At 36.5% G+C, this 19,977-nt stretch overlaps 1 protein-coding gene across 1 annotated transcript in view; it reads right to left on the bottom strand.

Moving 5' to 3' along the window:
- UROC1 (urocanate hydratase 1) overlaps positions 1-19,977 on the bottom strand; it is a 50,616-nt gene that overhangs the window by 15,656 nt on the left and 14,983 nt on the right. Inside the window, exons 7-18 of the mRNA XM_015824963.1 lie at positions 19,267-19,333; positions 17,165-17,308; positions 15,200-15,288; positions 13,921-13,983; positions 13,121-13,300; positions 12,085-12,182; positions 11,710-11,782; positions 10,570-10,691; positions 4,198-4,268; positions 2,245-2,343; positions 1,507-1,606; positions 772-853 (exon numbers count right to left, since the gene is read on the bottom strand). Of these exons, the coding sequence (XP_015680449.1) occupies positions 772-853; positions 1,507-1,606; positions 2,245-2,343; positions 4,198-4,268; positions 10,570-10,691; positions 11,710-11,782; positions 12,085-12,182; positions 13,121-13,300; positions 13,921-13,983; positions 15,200-15,288; positions 17,165-17,308; positions 19,267-19,333 (1,188 nt within the window). The remainder of the gene's footprint in view (positions 1-771; positions 854-1,506; positions 1,607-2,244; positions 2,344-4,197; positions 4,269-10,569; positions 10,692-11,709; positions 11,783-12,084; positions 12,183-13,120; positions 13,301-13,920; positions 13,984-15,199; positions 15,289-17,164; positions 17,309-19,266; positions 19,334-19,977) is intronic.

The raw sequence follows: 19,977 nt of genomic DNA, 5'->3' as shown, positions 1-19,977 counted from the left end.
TCTCACCTACATCGTCCACAAGGGACGACTCGGGAACTCAACTCCTACCTCGGGCAGCTCACCTTTCCCCCTATGCCCAGGGGAAAGGTATCAAGCCGTTTGACAGCTGATGCAGGCTGTCAAACCGGCTTTTACGCGGAAACAGGCGGGAGCAGCAAACAGCTGCGTCCAGCGAAGGAGCCTGCCACCGGAAGTCGATATAGTTGAAACATAATCAGTAATGAAAGAAGCCATCGGTTGAATATAGATTCTACTATCAATTCACAAGTAAACATATTAAGCTGAGGTAATTTAAGGCCCAGAACAAGTATATCTTTCATGCTGAACAATTGTGCAGTATTTACAAGTATTTTATTATATTCTAGTTTGTCTTTCCATTCTAAAGCCAGTATACTCAAGAGAACATTTGAGTTTCCTAAAAAAAAAACAGTGAAGATTAAAGTTAAATTTGCTAAATAAAAGAAAATAAGAAAAATGTAATCATAAGTTGTTCCACACAAAAAAAACAAACCCACCAAATCAAAGAAATACTGCCAGAACTGGGAAAAGAGACATATTTCATGAAGTAGCCTACTTTCTCCTATTGTTTGGGGTTGATGGGAGATAAAATTCAATATTGCTGGAGAACACATTTAGGGACGTAAGCCATATCAGATTTCCTCAGCAAAATCTTATTTTGCTACAATGAATAGCTGCAGCACCATATATCTTTCATATGCCTATAGCTTCCATTGCTCATCTTTTTCCCCTTTGAAGGCAAAATCTCCTTACCAGCCAACACCACCACCATTGTGTAAGGCAACCCAGGTTGCTCCTCTAAATGCATCTCCTACAAAATTCTGAACAGCCATATCTGTTAGGGAAGAAAAAGAAAGACATGACAACAGCATTCAATGTAAAGGAGAAGAAAGATTTTTCTTTCAAGAATTGGGGCAAAAGTTTTGTTTCAGCACTTCATGAGCTGTATTTAAGTATTACTATTTCTCTTGCATTATTTTTAAAAACCCAAAGTCTAGAGGACTTCTCCTCTGAGAAAACAGAACACTGAGAAGCTCCTGGAGATACAAACCTAGAAAATAAATAAATCTTCCCTATCTACTGATACAAACAAAAATGAGTCCATGAGACCTTTTGCCTCCCCCAAATCTCTCTTGCATTTATTTGAATTAGTCATTTAGAATTAAAACATTCTATTTAGCCTGAGCTCAAATACAAATTTCCTCTCCCCTTTTACCCCCCTTTTTGCATCTCATCTTGCAAGTTGCAATTTCTCCCTGATCATGTTTAATATTACCTTTTCTGTCTACTTCTTGCACCTGACTTAAGGAGTCTGCTGTGAACTAACAGCAGGATTACTCTCCAAGGTGTTGCAGTTTTGGGGGAGTTTTCCATTATGGAAAATAAAATCTTTACATCAAAAGGTGAACCAGTTATAAGCACGAAATGTAGTTGTTCATCTTAAAGAAATTATTTTTACTAGAAATACTTGTAATCTATTCAGCTAACCTGCACAAAATGCAGAACCGTCATAGATATTTGAGGTCTCTCGGTAAGGACTGTCTGCCCCACTCACATCATGGTGGTCCCGACTAAGAACAACTGGTGCCTGAAAAAGAAGTACAGGTTTACAGGGGGAAAAATAGTGTGGAATCAGCTGGGCTCCTTGGCGTAATTCTGCTCATTTAGATGAAGAGATCAATTGTTTTATCACAGATAAAATTCCTGAATAGGGAAATCAGCAATCTAATATTTGCATTTTTAGTACCTGAAAAGCTGCAAAATCATGCACCTGAAAACTGATAGTTTTCCCACTGAATTTTCTGACACAATCTCAAAGTGTTTCAGGAGCTGTAAAATGTAGATTGAGAGGTTGAATTTGGTTTTGGGGCTCTGCACCTCATCTGTGTAATGAAAGAATCAGGAAGCACACAAGAGGTCCCTTCACTAAATTAGGAAATACTGTGAGGTTTTTCAATAAGAATTTATTAAGAAATCTGACAACATGGGATATGTTTACAACCTATGGTTAATATTACATTGTAGTCACACTCATTTCAAACAATTAGTCTTTGTTTCTTTGCTGGAAATTCATTGACTTTACATGGTTTGCATTTTTATAAGAAACATTCTTGTCCCATCATCTACTCTGTTTTTCTCAATATGACTTCTTCAATCTCCAAATCAATCTACCATGTCAAAGAAAATTAACAGGTTATGTTGAATAAAAATACAGAAGAACTGTACCTTAATTCTTCCTTCAGCAATGCCTTTGTTAATAGCCACTGCAATAGCTACACGGCCTTTTTGATCAGAATACAGAATTCTGGCTTGGGACCCAACAACCTAAAACATAGAAACAATATAATGATTATCTCCTTGGCTTATCTCCACAGTCCAGATGCGGATCAGAGACAATGACAGTCTGTTTAATGAAGAAAGCAGGACAGTAAACTTACAAATATCCATCTTCCATAATTAAGGACTTCTGCCTATGATTTTGTCTCCACTTACTTTTCATAATATCTAGCTTTAAATATACTTGCCATTTTCCACTCACTTAAAATCAAGATTCAAAATCTATTACTAGTTCTTACATTACTGTTAGATAAAATTGAGAATTTCTGATGGAACTGAAATCTAAAAAGGATGTTTTTCTTGCACATAATATACAAATACTTGCAAATTGCAGTTGCCTTTTTGCTAGAGGCATTGTATGGCTTTTCCCTGGAAAGATAAACATATTGGCTCAATATTAAAAATGACTAAAGGATTTTTTTTTTGTATAGTCATCATACAAGAACTTTATTGCAATGAAAACAAATTAGGATAAAGCTGTGTTTGGAATTAGTTTTTAAATCTATAATTTCTTCAGATTAAGTATTCTGAGTGCCTCCAGGGAATAAACAGACTCACAGATTCTGAGTCTGATTTTATCATTGTTAAAGCTGGCGAGGCAATGTTATTGTCCCAGGATCAGGGTATCTGAAGGACACTGCTAATTCTATGGCCTGAAACTCAGCAAGGAGACAGTAGCTGTCATTCTAGTAGGGCCTAATTTTGCTTGCCAATGATAGGCCATAGCATGAAAATCCAAAATTCACATACAGTATAGGGCATATCTATGTGGCACCCTTACACTATGTTCTCATTGATTTAACTTCAAACCAATTTTAAGACAATGCTGTCCAGACTGGAATGCTTGCAAGGTATTCAGTCTATAGTTCAAGCTACCATGATTAATTCCCCTGCAGCTGGAAAGAAATTCCTTTCTTTCATCTTCCCTCTATAACATCTGCTGCAGATGCTATGACAACAGATGTTCCTTACTAGGATAATAGTTACAATCCTTGCCTGATGTGCGAAATAATCCTGATTCAAAACCCAGCAGAAACATTTTTTTTACATTGCCATTTTCATTTCCTGAGCTACCGAATTCTTTTGTTTTAATGAAAAAATGCTTCAGAAAGATAAGTGGCTCAGAGAAAGAAAAATATTAATTGAAAAAATACTGCTGGTTTCAAACCAGGGACATTTTGTATGTAAGGCTTTAGAGTCACTATGGGGTCCCTGGTGCTCTCTGAGTGTGGTGTTTTTATTAGCAAAGTACAGTAGGTAACATTTTACCTAGTTTGGATAATGAAGCATTTGCAAGAAAACCACAAAACTCAGAGAGCACCAAGGACCTTCACAGTTCAACCCTGAGTTACAAATATTCTCTTCTATTATTACCATTTAGGCTATAGATCACTTTTTCTATTTTACAAAGTCTAGTTTCACATATAAGCATCCTTACCTTCTCCTTGGCATCTGGTTTTCGAACAAAAGCTTTTTTAAAAAATAGAAAAATAACCACGAGGGTCCTGCTAGCCATTTTAAATGTTGAGCCCAAGAAGTAGGTCAAGATGAGCTTAACAGAAAGAGTTTGGATTACAACATGTGGAAATTGCTTCAACAACAGACAGGCATGATGGGGTCTTTGACATTGATTGGACGCCCCACCGCGCCATGGAGTTGGGGTGATAAAAATGCTCCATGTTCTTTCAAGCAATGATTTTAAGGGATCTTTTAACTTGTCAGCTACCTTCTGTACCTTATGGGCAGAATGGTAAGATAAACATCATAAAAATAAATAGAATAAAAATATGAAATAATGGCACTGGATACCAATTAAGCATCATCGTAGTTGGGTTTACATACCAAATTATGTCTTCTGGCTTCCTGAATCCAGCGTATGTTATCACAGTACTGCTGTTTCACAGATGCATTGGCTAGGCAAGAGAAGATTATACAAAATGATTCATAAAAGCAGTATCAGACCACTGCCAGTTTACAAACAGACTCTGAAGTATCCACAAAACAGCACTGCCTTTAGGACAGACATGTCAAACACAAGGCCCGGGGGCTGGATGCGGCCTGCGAAGTGGTTTCATGTGGCCTGCGAAGCCATCCTGGGAACAGTGAGGGAACGGCCCCCACTGCCTTGGCCCTGGCCCAGGCCAGCCGGGAGCCAATGTACAATTTTGTGGTGGCCATATTGGCACTTGCCCCAGTGGACCATGCTTTGGCACTTGCCCCGGTCCCACCCCCTTCTGCCAGAGACCCTCAGATCTGTCCCACTCCTGCCCAAGCCCCCCATAGGCATCCTTGACGCGAATGATGTAGAACTGGCCACGCCCACCCAGTAGGCCACACCCACTCCATCCACGCCCACCCATTAGGCTGCACCCATTCTGGCCACACCCACCCCCACCCCCAGAGCAACCGCAATGCTGATGCGGCCTTCAGTGAAATTGAGTTTGACAACCCTGGTTTAGGAGGAATCCAGTGATATTACACAGATTATCACAGGAGAAAGGAATAAAATATTTAGTTGTCTTTAGATTTATAGGTAACCTGCTTTGTCCGGAGGCAAGAAAAGGATAGCACAGTTGTAATCAGGTTTAATATATTATTCAAGAGAAATATAAAAAGCATCTGTTAATAAATGCTTGATAATGAGATATTTCAGGCCTGCTGCAGCAATGTCTTTCTATCATAAGATACTCTGAATCAGACTACAAAAATTAATATGTCAACCCTTTTAAGAGAAATAATCAATATATTTGATTCTTGCAGCAATTACACTGCATGACAAATTCTGCAAGAAAAACGTACTATATGCAAGTATTTACCAGATATAAATAACACCGATATCCATTGAGGGTTTGGTGAAATATAACTTAAATTATATAATAGGACAGCCTTCCAAAATCAGAGCCGATCCAAAGATATGAGATTATATACATGTAGTCCTTGACTTACAACCATTTGTTCAGCAACTGTTCAAAGTTACAGCAGCACTGAAAACAGTGACTTATAACAAGTCCTCACACTTATGACTATTGCAGCATCTCCATGATCATGTGATCAAAATTTGGGCATTTGGCACCTCGCATGGATTTACAATGTTCGCAGGTAATGTGATCACCATTTGTTGGCTTCCAACAAGCAAAGTCAATGGGGGAAGTATGATTCACTTAACAACTGCAATGATTTGCTTAACAACTGTGGTACAGAAGGTTGTAAAATCAGGGGTGACTCATTTAACAACTGCCTTCTTTAGCAACAGAAATTCTGGTCACAATTGTGGTTGTTAGTTGAGGACTATCTACAGTTCCCAACCAGCATGCTGGAAATTTTGGAACTTGCAATCCAATATAACCAAGGTTGGGGAAAGCTGAAATAACAGCCTTTAATTATTTTTTAAAGGTCATCCTGGAAAGCAAATGGAGCAAATCTGATATTCAAAAGAGTTAAGGACCTCAGTCTGCCTTCTCAATTGCTCTATAATTTTTCTTCTTTTCTTTAAAGATGCCTCTCACTGCAATGACGAAATATGTGTCTCCTTAAAATAGTCACAATCAGATTCTTACAACGATGGCATGATGGTTGTCCCACACAATCCAAAAAGATTACACTGTGTAAACACTAATTGGAACTGTCCGATAAATGTTGATACTATTGCAATTTGTAGACATATTTTCATAGACATATTGCAATTTATGTTTTTCAGCATTAGCATTTGACACGCTAATTAAAGCAATTCCCATATAATATTGGTGTACATAGTATGTACATTCCATTAAATGAAAAAATGAGAGGGGACAATTTGTATTCCATTTGGATTGAATAAATCATAATTAATTTTATCTTTGAATCTAATGTCTTTGAGGGGATTTTTTCTTTAAGTGTTCTCCATTCAGAATTTTCTCTATGAATAAAAAGGAAAAAAGAAACATCTGAAGAAATGGGGGAAGAGAAACGGTTCAATTATTCACCAAGGGCTGTGGCAACAGGGAATATGTTTTCATGCACAAAAACTCCAGTTCAATATATTTATAATCTAGGTTGACCTGAATACAGGTAGTCTTTGGTTGCTTAGTGACCATTTGAAGCAGTGGTGGGATTCAAATACATGAACAATCTGTGTGGATGCCGCTTCTGGAAGTCCATTCTGGTCCTGGGCAACAAAAAATTAGCTACCGGTTCTGCCGAACTGGTGCGAACTGGCTGAATCCCACCACTGATTTGAAGTTATTACCAGACATCTCAAAAGCTACTTACCACCCAGTTCTGAAGTTCCAACATCACCCCCTGCCCTGCAGATCTGTGGCTGCATTTCGAACCCTCGGCAACCATACTGCATTTACAGCTCTTTGCAGCGTCCTGTGGTCCCTTGATCACAATTTATGTTTTTGCCAAAAACTGGTATTTACTTCCAGTTTCCAGAAAAAAATGCCTCATAGTTCACTTAACAATCATAACATTCACTTAACAACTGTCCCAAAAAAGATTGCAAAATTGGTTCCTGTCACATGCTAACTTGCTTTGCAACCATCATGACTTATGTACATAATGGCCAGGCTCCATTAAGGTCATAAGTCAAGGAATACCTGTAAGAGGAAAAAAGAAAAAAAGAAGAAAGACATGGAGGAGGGGGCACACTTATTTATGTTCTGTATTTCCAAATTGCCAAATAAATATCATTCTTTGAGCAGTGTAGAAATCAGTACAACTTTTTTTAAAAAAGCATAAATAAAAAATAGCAATAATAAAGATAAAATCAGCGGCAACAATAATTGCAATAGATATAGCATATAAAACGACAAAAATATTTCTTTCAAAAAAGCTTGTGAAATTCTTTAAAAAAGCTAAAAGAACAATACCACTAATGAGTATGAATTAAGGGTCCTCGACATGGAAAGTACTGAATTAAGAATAAAAAGGATTTGCAATACATTATGAAAGAAACCTTTGTGAAAAGATAGGGAAACAATGTTAAAATCAGAAAAGCAATTAATATCTCTTATTTTTCAAAAGATTTTTGGATATTTGACAAATATTCAGACAATATCCAAAGAAAGCTTTGTAAAATAAAAATACGGCAAAGTTGCTGTTTCTTCATTACTGTTGGAAAGTGCGATGTTTTTAAAATGTTTCAAGAGCTTATCTTTTTTCATGAATCTAAGTATTGCTGTTCAATTTCTGCCCATCATAGATAGACTGACCGTCCTTCCACTATCTTGGACTTTGAACATATTTTCTAAAGTACTGAAGTTGTTGGAAAAGCTCTAATTTACATAACTTTCACACTCCTACAAAAAATACACACTTATGGCATGAACTTTAGCCCTGTTTCCTTTCCCCACTGTTCTGCAGCTTAGTGTCTTCTTATTGAATAGAATACAAATGGGCAAATTAACAAAAGAGATAAAAGAAAAGGAAGACACAGAGTACTATCTAATATGGAACAAGTGGTATGACTGGTTGGAGACTAGAAATAATAGAGGAGAATAAAGGTGGAAAGGTCAAAAGTGGAAAATGTGTGTATAATAAAAACAACAGGACAACAAGGACAAATATTCTAAAGAAGAATAAGGGGGAGAAATATAAATAATATAAGATTACCATTACGAAATTGCTGTTAAAAAAAAGGGAGGAGTATACACTGTGTGTGTATGTGTGTTTTGTTTTGTTGGTTTAAAAAATAAATTATTAAATAATAATAATAAAAAGAATAGAATATAACTGGAAGGGTCCTTGGAAGTCTTCTAGTCCAAATTCTGGAAATAATTGCGTACCAACCTTTGATGACTTTGGATTTGCTTAATAAAGAAATCACACCCATTTGTCTTTCACTTCTTTAAAAAGTTACTACCTCAGCTTACTTTGTCACCTCTCCTGTTTGATGACCTGTATTAAGGGCATAAAAGATACTGAGAACACACTGTGATCTTATCAACATTGTCTGTGTCAGAAAGGAAGTTGACTCCCACTCTCTCTCTCACTCTCTCAAAAAAAAAATCTATTTTATTTTCTACTTCATCTAAATATACCTAGAACAGGGAGTACATTCTTCCCTTAAAACTATTTAGCATCGTTGCACTCCCATTACAGCCCTGGTCTAGGGAAACTGTTTTAGCATATATTCTGGTTCTTACAGAACAACCATTTTTTCCATTAGTAGGGCAGCTTTGACATGCTGGTTAATTTTCAAGCAACTAATTTTGAATTTTAAAATATTATTTGAAATTAAAAGGGCCAATATGGCCTCTATCTTCCCAGCAACAATCCTGATGCCAGTACTTCAATGATCACTGAGAAACTAGTAAGAAATGTCATAGCAAAGGATTAGCAAATGTCTTTCTGTATATCCTGTTGTCAAGAGTGAAAGGGTTTCTGAATACAAGAAAGCCAATTCAGAAGATCTTGACTGAACTGATTGTGAGTTATCTAACTTTTTACTTGTTCTTCCTATTATATACTTCACATTTCTCCTTGATAAGACAGAAAACAGGGTTATGAATTGGTTCAAAATTGATTCTCTATAGTCAAGCACTCAAATGATTGTCACAGTATGCATTCTGTTCATATAGAAATGCAAACTTATATCCATACATGAATCCTGAGATATGTGCACAAACAACTGATGTGATTCAACAACATTAAAAATGATTACTTAAAATCATGAAATCATAGAGTTGGATGAGGCCATTTAGGCCATCAATTCCAAAACATACTCAGTGAATTAAATCAGTGCATATAGATGGCTGTTTAGCCTCCATTTGAAAACATCCAACAGAGGAGACTACATCACCTTTCTGGATAATCATAATCTGCTTTTCTATGAATTAAATCCATCATTTCATGTCTTGCACTAGAGAACAAGTCTTGACTTTCTTCCCTGTAACATTCTTTCAGGAATGTGAAGAGCATTATAATAAATCCACCAAGCAATCATTTCTAAAGGATAAACTTATCCAGCTCCTCCAATCTCTCTTCAGAGAGGCATGATCCTAATTCTTTTATCATTTTTGTTGCTGTGGCTGTTGCTATTCAGTTTCTCTGAATCCTTTTTTTAAAAGGTGACCAAAAACTGGATACAGTACTTAAAATAAAATCTGCTCAATTATTTCCCATGATCTGGAAATTATATTTATGTTGATGTGTTGTTTTCAAAGTGCTTACACACATATTTTTATTTCACAAAACTACAAAACTTTATGAACTGTTCTAGAATCTTCTTGGATATTGATGTCAGACTGAGTGCTCTGTAGTTTCCTGGGTCTATTTTTCCCCTTTTGAATATACAGACATTTGCTCAGCTGCCATGCTCTGGCATTTCACCAGTACTCTGACATTTCTCAAAGATAATTAATAAGAGTTTGACCAGAAAATTAGCTAGTGCAAAATCCTAGGATGAATATTCCCTGATTATGTTTCTATCTAGCCTTCCATGATCCCTCAACAACTTTCAAAATCATCAAACATGAAATCCATCTGGACTGGCTTGGGGGGCCTGGTCTTCATGTATTCTTTGGTCTACATGGACATATCTGGAAATTCTGAAAGTGCTTGTAGATGCTACACTAAAACAGTGCCCAGATGCTTGTTATAACATGAATGCTATGGGAGCAAGTCCAGCCACAATTTTTTTCCCCAGTTCAATTTCTATCCAAGTTGAGGAAACATACCAGAAGAAAACTGGACAATCACCTATTTGAGATGGTATAGATCCTCCTGCTTGAGCAGGGGGCTGGACTAGAAGACCTCCAAGGTCCCTTCCAGCTCTATTCTATTCTATTCTATTCTATTCTATTTTATTCTATTCTATTCAAACAATGGCAAATTGCTTGCCAAGAAATAGGTAGGGGTATGCCTATGCGGTCACCAGGCCTTTTGCTTGATTCAAAATATTTAAAGAATGGATGGATGAATGAATGAATATTTTATATATCCCTTTCCTGAAATATTAAAATATATGCAATGCTGAATAAAATATATCTGAAGAAATTTGAGACCACAATTATGGTCATATGCAAGGAAGTGTCATTGGTATATGCATGTTACAGTACATACAATGGAGATAATTTAGAGCAAATAAACACATGAAAAAATAGGCTTTTCATTCCTCAAAAAGTATAATAATTTGATAGTTACAGTCTAAAATTATAAAATATAATTAACTGCAAGTTATTTTTCTCATGCTCTATTATTTCCCCTCTATACCTAGAAGACAACAAGTCTTACCTCCCTGGTCAATAAGTTCCTCAAGCACTGTTGTGGATATAAAATCAGTGGTTGTCAAGTCTTCTGGGTCACCAGAGGTACAAACCCACCGAAATGGGCCAAATCCCATAGAAAAAATATCTCTGGGGAAAAAACACAGTTAAATATTGAAAAGATAGCTTAAATTCCTATTTTATTTATACTTATGGTTCGCAATGCTTTTCTTTCATTATGCGAGGGTAGAAGAATTTCAGCTATTTCGAACAGACTAATCCAAACACAAAGCTCTTTGAATCCCTATTTTAGAACTTTAAACAAAGCTTTACTTGCAGACATAAGCAATATATCTGTGGTCATTTGGCCACTTGAGTTTACCTATAATTGTTGTGCCAAAGTAACAGGAATTCAGTTGCAACGTACTTTTAGTATTAACTATTCCAATTGCCTGTATTATTCTACTTGTATTTAATTTTGTTTAGCTATTCACAGCTATATCTTGTATCTCTGGTCTTTGGGTGTAATAAAGATTCATTCAATCATGAGTTGAAAGGGCCTGCCAGTGCATCCTCCAGATTAGGCAAGGGTATCATAGGGAAGAGGGAAGAAAAAGAGTTAGCCTTGGGCGTCTAGCCATGCAGATGTTGGTAGCCAGATAAACCTATTGGTCATACTGTATCTCCTCAAGCCTGGGCCTTCTGAAGAAGAGTGAGGAGAAACATGTAGATTTATCCAGTGGTGGGATTCAATTATGTGAACAAACTGGTTCTCTGTGTGGATGCTGCTTCCGGAAATCCATTCTGGGCCTGGGCAACAAAAAATTAGCTACCGGTTCTGCCGAAGTGGTGTGAACTGGCTGAATCCCACCACTGGATTTATCACATATACATTTGGATTGTTACTACTAGAACTGTCACGCTACTTTTCTCTATTTCAGATTTCTCTCACAACTTCCCAAAATATTTGTGATTGCAGCACTCAGAATTTAGTTTATAGCCTTTTAACTCCTGCAAGGCAATTGAAAGTTACTTAAAGTGACTTAAGAAAAATAAAGTTCACATCTGGCAGCTCTTTCAGGTCTTCCCTTTTCCCATCCCAGTCTCCAGATACATTCCTTTCTAGATAGAAAAGGATTGATGATCTGTATTTTCCTCTTGTACATACCCCATAATGTGCTGAACATAAGAAGGGTACCGAAATTCTCCTTTGTTGCCTCCTCTTTTTGCAACATCAGCACCTTCCAAAGAATTTAAAGGCAAATGTTCAGTGAGAAGGAAATGCAACACCCAACAAAACAGCAGTTGAGTAAAATAAGACTGGATATTGCTGCACTAAGAACATGGCTAGCTGGGGAACAGGATTGTGCAAGAATTTATAACAATCCTGCAGAGAAGTACTTCTGCATCCAGTGAATTAATAGTTGTTCTGATCAGGAAATTATCATATACAACACACAAGAGTAATACAAAATGCCTGCTCCCATGCAGAAATTATGTGATGCACTCCATGCCAAAAAAAGGGAAGACATTCTCTCCTTACCAGCTCTCTGGGCTTCTAGAAGGAAAGCATTGCCATAATCCCAGAAAAACATTCCTTGATCAGATAGCTTGTTGATGGCAGCTACTTGTCTTCTAAGACTGAAAGAACAAAAGAAATGGAACATTACTTTTGGCACCGTCTTAGGTCATCAAAAAAAAAGAGAAGAAGATTCAGTTTGAACTATGGGACACTGTGCGAGAGAAAATAGTTTACTGAGTAAATGTGGAAGATGAGAAATCTGGATTCAGATTTCACTGCTGAAATAAATAATTTGTTTTGCAATTTTTCTTTTATTAAAAGGAAGAAACTCCTGATTTCAATAGTAATGTGGCAATAGGATAGGGGAGCATACAGCAGTCCTAATCCACATTCTTCAACCAAGTTCAGAGAGTACTAAGGACTCCAGATTCTTCATTAAATTAACCATTCCCCTTTAGATAACCGGTGCCCCATTAGATCACCATTTCACAGATATCTTCTTGCTTAACTAGAGAAACAGAATGACAATGGGTGGGCAAAAATTCAGGAGAGCTGGTTCAATCTCTAACTTTCTATTGGCTTCTCCATTAAGTTTTTTTTTTTTTTGTGAGACTCTTGCAGGGAGTGTCAGAAATCTTCCTTCCCTTCTCCCTCCCTCCCTCCCTCCCTTCATTCCTTCCCCCTCTCCCTCTTCCTTCTCCCTTCCTTTCCCTTCCCAGCAGGCAGCCAAATGGATGCTGCCAGGTGGGGGAGTGCATGAGGGAGTGCACAAGTGGCCAGCACAGTGTGAGGACAGAGGGACTGACCATTTCTCCATTGATGTCCTCACTGCAAATGTCCCATAAGTCAAGATTCCATTAATGAGAAGGTGGCAAGAGCTCTAGAGTTTATAACTAGATTTTGGCAGAACTGATTGTCTGACTCCTATTCAAAAATGAATCTTTTCTATCCAAAACCTAATATCCCAAACTGCTAAAAGAACCAGAAGAGAATGAAAATAAACACTTTAAGACTTTATCCAGATGATTAAAATAAATCATGAAAATGATTGCCATACCTTTCTTTTACAAGAGCCTGGAATTTTATGGGATCACTAGACATGAGTTGGTTGGCATCCTTAAAGCTTAGCTGAACTGGGTAATATCCACCATTATATGGATTGTGACAAGATGTTTGGTCAGATCCCAAATCAACTAATAGTTCTCCAGTAGTATTGAATTCATCCACCAGTCTTTCCCTACATACAGAAAGAGAAAAACAGGAAACTGAGAAAAAATAAGCAGAAAGGAAGAGAATCTTGAGAAAATTTAAACAAAATTATTATTCAATACGCATTTGGTAAAAATGCATTTTAAGAAATAAATGATTCAGTCAACCCATAAAACATGTGCATATCCCACTTATTTCAAACACGTGTTTCACTCAAAACTCTTACACATACTTTCTCAAGGGAAGCAAATTCAGCATCATTTTCTCACACACCCGTCAGTCTGCAATGATGATCACAGTCAGACATGAAATGCTGTCACTTAACATATTATCAACTTTGTTTTGAAAAATAAATCACTTTTCTTCTACAACGAAAAAGAAAAGGTGGCATTGAATCATTCACATTATAAATCAAGAAAATGAATTCAAAATTGCATCAAGGCTTCTAACAGAGTAGTTCTCATGTATAAACAACACTAACATACAGTAGGAAGGATACTACACAAATCTGGGACAAAAGAAATTGAAATATTCAATTAAAGAGTAAAGATCTATTTCATTTTATGGCTAGGGCAGCAGGGCAGATAAAGTAACAAATATTAAAAACATATCACTGTCAAGAGGATCCCTGATCAACTGCTTACTTACCAAAGATCTACCACATTCCCATGAAATCCCAAACTAAGAGCCATTTTGTTCTTCTTGGCTTCTCTGTGTAAATATTTTAAACAGAATGTTAGCATTATGGATGCAAAACAATTGTTTATGGGGACAGGGAAATGCCATCAAGTATGCTTTGACTCCTTACTGACTACCTATACTAGCACTGCAGTTTTTTTGGCAAGATTTCAGAAATGGTTTGTCATTGCCTGCTTCTAAGGGTGGAGTGAGAGAGATCGGCCCAAGGTCACAAAGCTGGTTTTGAGGCTAAAGCAGGACTAGTGGTTTCCTAATGTCCAGTCTGGTGCCTTCACAACTACTCCCAACTTGTCTCCACAAAACATTTGCCCAGAATAAAAATGTTACAGGGTTTAACCAAATGTGACAATTTGTAGAATATAAATGGTACTTATGTGAAAGGATATATTGTATTTATTTCAATATATATTCTTTTCCTTAAGAAACTTAATCTATATGTTATATTCTTAACTAAGATAATTTGTTAACAGCACCTAACTGACCTTGGTTGCTCTTAAAAATCTAGATTGGTTAGGTCCTGGTTAGGACTTGGATTGAGGACCTCTGGGCCAGTTTATAACTAACTGTAAAGTCTTGTATGGATGGGAGCTGATCAAAGGTCCGTGGAACCTGGAACCTACTTGTTTGTCCAACAGTCATCCACAAATGTTGCAAAATGTGTCAGTCTTAGAAAGTCAGTCTTTGGGGTGTAGGTTGTTTTTTAATAGCATTTTTCTCCAAATTCAAAAGACATTCCAAAGTTTTGGACTGGCATATCATATTAATTAGTGAGACAACAAAGGTGATTAGACGGTGAGAGGCTAAAACATATAATGAATGGTTGCAAGAATTGGGCATGTCTAGTCTAAAAAAGAGAAGGACTATGGGTGATATGATAACAGTCTTCCAATATTTGAGGGGCTGTCACAAAGAAGAGGGGGTCAACCTATTCTTCAAAGCACCTGAGGCAAGACAAGGAGTAACAGATGGAAATTTACCAAAGAGAGATCCAATCTAGGACTAAGAAGAAATTTCCTGATAGTGAGAACAATTTATCAGTGAAATGAATTGCTTTCAGAAGTTGTAAGTGCAACAATACTAGAGATTTTTAAGAAGAGATTGGACAACCATTTGTCTAGAATGATATGGAGTCTCCTGCTCAAGCAGAGTGTTGGACTGGAAGATCTCCAAGATTTCTTCCAATCTGTTATTCTGTTAGACACTAAAGAACATACTTCCTGAGCCATACCTAACTTGAGCAATGCAATCATCCAGACTTCTAGTGATTTTCATCAGCCATCCCTGATGATGACGTTTTAAAAGAGCAGCTTCGTCAACCTGAGAGATTGTATTACAGGAGAAAAAAAATCAGGCACAACTAATCTTTCTGTATTTTATATGCATGATGAGTAGCAAGTAAAAATTAAAGTTAAACACCAACACAGTATGACAACAAGTTTAGTTCTGAAAAAGCTATTCATGGTCTAAGAAACACAAGTTATGAGTGAGGTTTCCTGTTAGAACTAATTTAGAAAAAAGATTCTCTCCCAATCAATAGTGAAAAATTACACAAGTAAATTGAAAGCTTGTCTTGCTGTATTTAATAGCTCTAAACTTGTAACCCTGAGGCTTGATCTACATGAAACCATTTCATCTCCTTGGGGATTCTTGAATGAACAAGATGTGACCTCTTTGTCAACCTCTTTGCAGCAAAAATTAGGCTCTGCCCAACAACATTTGCATCTTCTCAATAGCAAATTCCCTCCTTACTCTGATTTAAATAGACAGAAGAATGTTCTCACGAAGCAAGATTGGAATGGCAGGACTGTGTGCAGCTTGTATAAGTCCATGGGGGAATTAAATTCATGAAATACTGTATAACATTCTATACACAAACATCTGGATGAAGACTTTGCTAAACTTTGTGGGCTTAATATGCAGTATGTAGGGTTTCTGAATCTGGGCTTCAAATTTTTGGAGAACTTCTATGGTATGGAAAATTCTCTTTGTTGTCATCTAGTGGGTGTCTGGAGATTTGCAGCCCAGATATGTTTGCCCTGCAATAGATGGCCGTCCAATCAGACCGTTTAAGCCTATTGAAATCACTGCAGCTAACCTTATCTGTCTATATCAGTTTCTAAGAAAACATTGAGAAAATTGAGAAATAAATTAGAGAAACATAAAGATTTGATTTTTACCTATAATCATTAATTTTACTTACCCATTCTCAAACAGTGAAACATCTCTGTTCTTACACATTAAGATTTTACCAATTATTAGCGAACTCTATATAAAATCTCTCTTATTACAATGTACTTATTCATTAGCAAGCCGTAATAAATTTACAAATGATACAGGATAGAGAAGGACAGATTACATGATATTACTGATATTACATATAAAAAAAATCCAGAAAAAAAACTGGCTTGACATCAGTTTAATAAACAGTAAGATTCCAACTTTTAATCTTATATGTTCTGTTTGCATATTACTGGTATTAAAAATAATTACTGGCATCCAAAACCCAATATACTGACTTTGAAAACAATAATAGTATTGTAAGCCAGTTATAAATAAAATGGAGCTGGCATCAGAAAAACAATTTAGGACTGCTGTCATTCTACACAGAAAAATTAGGGAGACTGTCTGAAGGAATGCATCTTTTTTTACAGAATGACAATAAGTCTGCTTCAGTGTGATTGATTCTTCCATCCATCATATTTTAAATACCAGAGAGACAAAAGTTCCACGCGGAAGAAGCATGCAAGGGTAGCTGCTGTTTTTACCCTTTTTTTTGTACACTAGCATTGTTTATTGGGCTCTTCCTAGATTGTTAGGCGAGGGATGAAATACCTGCAGTAGACATTAAGCATCCTGAATGTGGATATTGATGCATAAAAACTATGCAAGTTGCTTGGATGGATATAAAGGGATTATTTGATGTGGTATTTAAAAGAAGAGCAAACATAAATATATGAAAATAATATTTAAACATTTCATTATTGGCTAGCCACAAAATCCTTTTGTGGAAGATATGCATCAGGTATCTGAGAGTGCAAATGGGTATGGAACCTTCTTGGGTCTGCTGAAGGGATTGCGGTGACATCTGATGCCAGTTTTTAAACAGGGAAAGAATGAATGGATAGAACTGGAAACTGAAGAATGGGACAACCTGAATGAAAGCAGAAGAGTATAACTCAACACAGAGGCTTACCTCAGCAATAACTCCCACACATCCAGCAATGATTGCGGCTTTTGCTTGGGCACCACTCATTCCTCCAAGGCCAGATGTTACAAAGACTTTGCCAGACAGATTCTCCACCCCTAAGTATCGGCGGCCTGCATTGAGCACTGTTAACTATAGCGAGAAATATAGGGACTGTAGCACATTTATAGTCTCATATACATGTTGATGCGTGTGAAAGAAAGGAGCCAAAGATAGCAATCCAGTTTAAACAAAATACTAATCATGCGGAATCCCGTGTGGCTAGCATGCATGCACATGTAAAGGTGTTTATCATATGGATTTTTATACATATTTGTGCATGTACATTTAGTGTGCACAAATACCACAAACACAGCTTCAAGTTACCACTGAACTTCACTTTCTCTCTATTTGCATTCCAAACTGCTGTGAAGACATGCACTATCCAATTCAGAAGTGCCAGATATTTTTCTATGTGTGACACAAATAGATCAGGACAGTTTTCATGGGGGAATTGCTTCATGATTTTTTTAAGCACTGCTTGGGGAATAATCAGGACACAAATGTCTCAGCTAAAGAAAATGGATTTCAAAGCTCTTACTGGCAGGAAAGCTCCATACAGTAAGTGCCCCAAAAACTCCAGTGCCTACAGAAACTAATTTTCTAAATACATGCATCTCTTTATAGTAGTGTTTAACAAAGAAAGGCTACAACTTAGGATGCTTTGCCAGAAGTTCCAGTTTTTGACACTGGCATCTCCAGTTAAAATAATTCCCATTAGCAATTGATAGGAAAGACTATCTATCTAAAACTCTTTCAATCATAAACTTGAATAAATAAACTGAACTGGCAGAAAGCAATGTTTCAAAACAGTATTTTCCAAGTTTCTAGATAAGGTAATTATTATTTTTTCCTGAATTAGTACTGGAGTCACAGTTGACTTTTATCTGTAGTCCATTTGAGAGCCTGTTCTGACATATACATCCTAGAGTGTAATTTTGCCATATCTAGACATTAGTTATTTTCACTGCTAGAAACTGATGGCATTTTCTACATGCCAGAACAGTAACAGCAATAAGATCAACATTTATTTTATGATAATAATAGCTGGGTGATGCTATGGAAACTTAATAAAGTCACTAGTGTGAAAATGGTCATTGTTTATGAGAAAAAGATATATAATATTTGAACTAGAAACATGACAGATAATTGAAAATCTCTTTAATGGAAAGGAGAAAGCATTAAATAAATTATTCTTTGCAGGTTATCCTCAATATGCCTCAATAAAAAGCATTTATTGACTCTGAAATTATCCATTGAATCTGGAGGTTCTCATCAGAATAAGAAAATGTGCATTGTAACATTACAAAGCAAACTCCACTCCTTCTATATATGCACATCAAAGTACTGTATATGTTTTGTCATTTGTTTCTCTTCATCTGCGTGAGGACACCAATAGGTTTACAGTAATCTTAATGATTTAATTCAAGGAATTCCAGATATTTTACTGAATAGCTCTAATCAGCCTGAGCCAGCATGCTATGTCGATAGGAATCATAAGGGCATTACCCAAAAATATCTAAAAAACACCAGCTTGTGTTCCTTGATCTAGTTTATTTAGGGGTACAATAGTCTTTCTTTTATGGCACAGAGTTTGGGAATTACTGCTTTATGTTTATTACAATAAAAACTCTCAAGCACTATAAAATGGATCCCTAAGCCCTGTCTTCAACAAAGCAGTAAAACCAGTCTAAATAAATAAATAAACATGCATAATATATACATACATCTATATATTGTGTCTTTGAGTCAGTGTTGACTCCTGGTGACTGTCTAGGCAGAACCCTGCAGGTTTTTTGGCAAAACCTCAGAAATGGTTCATCATTGCCTCTTTATTAGGGCTGAGAGAGTATGATTGGCCTAAGCCTAAGGTTACCCAGCTGGTTTTGTCCTAAAGGTGGCCCTAGAATTTGGTTTCCTGATATCTAACCTGGCGCATTAATCACTACATCAAACTGGCTGTCTAGTGTAAATATATTGTGACAAACAACAACAATGAATTGGTGGTTTCATTTTCAAAAAGTATTCTTCTACATTGGCCCAGTTCTTACCACAGTTCCATGGACTATCCCTTGTGGTCCAATGTAGCAATAGCTTCCAGCTGTCATCTGTCCATACCTGTAAAAGAAAAATTCTATTTTCTCAGATAGATCTGAATGATATTACGAGAGCAAACAACAATGGTAACAATAAATATGCACCTACAATGATTCATCAGCCTAGTGATATAGATTGTCCAGTTAATCACCAATACTTTTTCACAAAACTGAAATGTAATATCAAATGATATCTGACAAATTAAGTCTTGTACCCACTAATCTTCAATATTTATATTAATGGCTTGAGTAAAGAGAGAGAAAAAATGTAAATAATTCTAAATTGGGTGGAACAATTAAAATGGCAAAAGAAAATGTAAACCTATCTTCACAAGTTAGAGAAGAAAGCTGAAAATAATGACATTTGAGTGATAGATCCAAAGTTATAGTATGGAGAATATTTGGCTTGAAGATGTTCAAAGATTGATCACAAACTGGGTATGAATCAGCACTGTAATACTTCTGTGGAAAAGGGAATGAAATTTTAGGCTGCATTATTAGAAGCATTAATTCATATGTTACTTGAATTGAAATCTGCACGAGTCAGAGCCATTCTGCAGTATTGTAATCAGTTTTAAAATGGATTCACAGAAACTGGAACATGGCAGTGAGAATTATCAATGGATTAGAACATTAAGTCTTATGAAGAGAGATGTAAAAAACTGG

Source organism: Protobothrops mucrosquamatus, unplaced genomic scaffold, assembly GCF_001527695.2.
Source record: "Protobothrops mucrosquamatus isolate PMUCROS unplaced genomic scaffold, P.Mucros_1.0 scaffold2431, whole genome shotgun sequence".
Classification (NCBI taxonomy): domain Eukaryota; kingdom Metazoa; phylum Chordata; class Lepidosauria; order Squamata; family Viperidae; genus Protobothrops; species Protobothrops mucrosquamatus.
The sequence above is the reverse complement of the archived record's forward strand: the minus strand, read 5'-3'. Positions and strand labels throughout refer to the sequence as shown.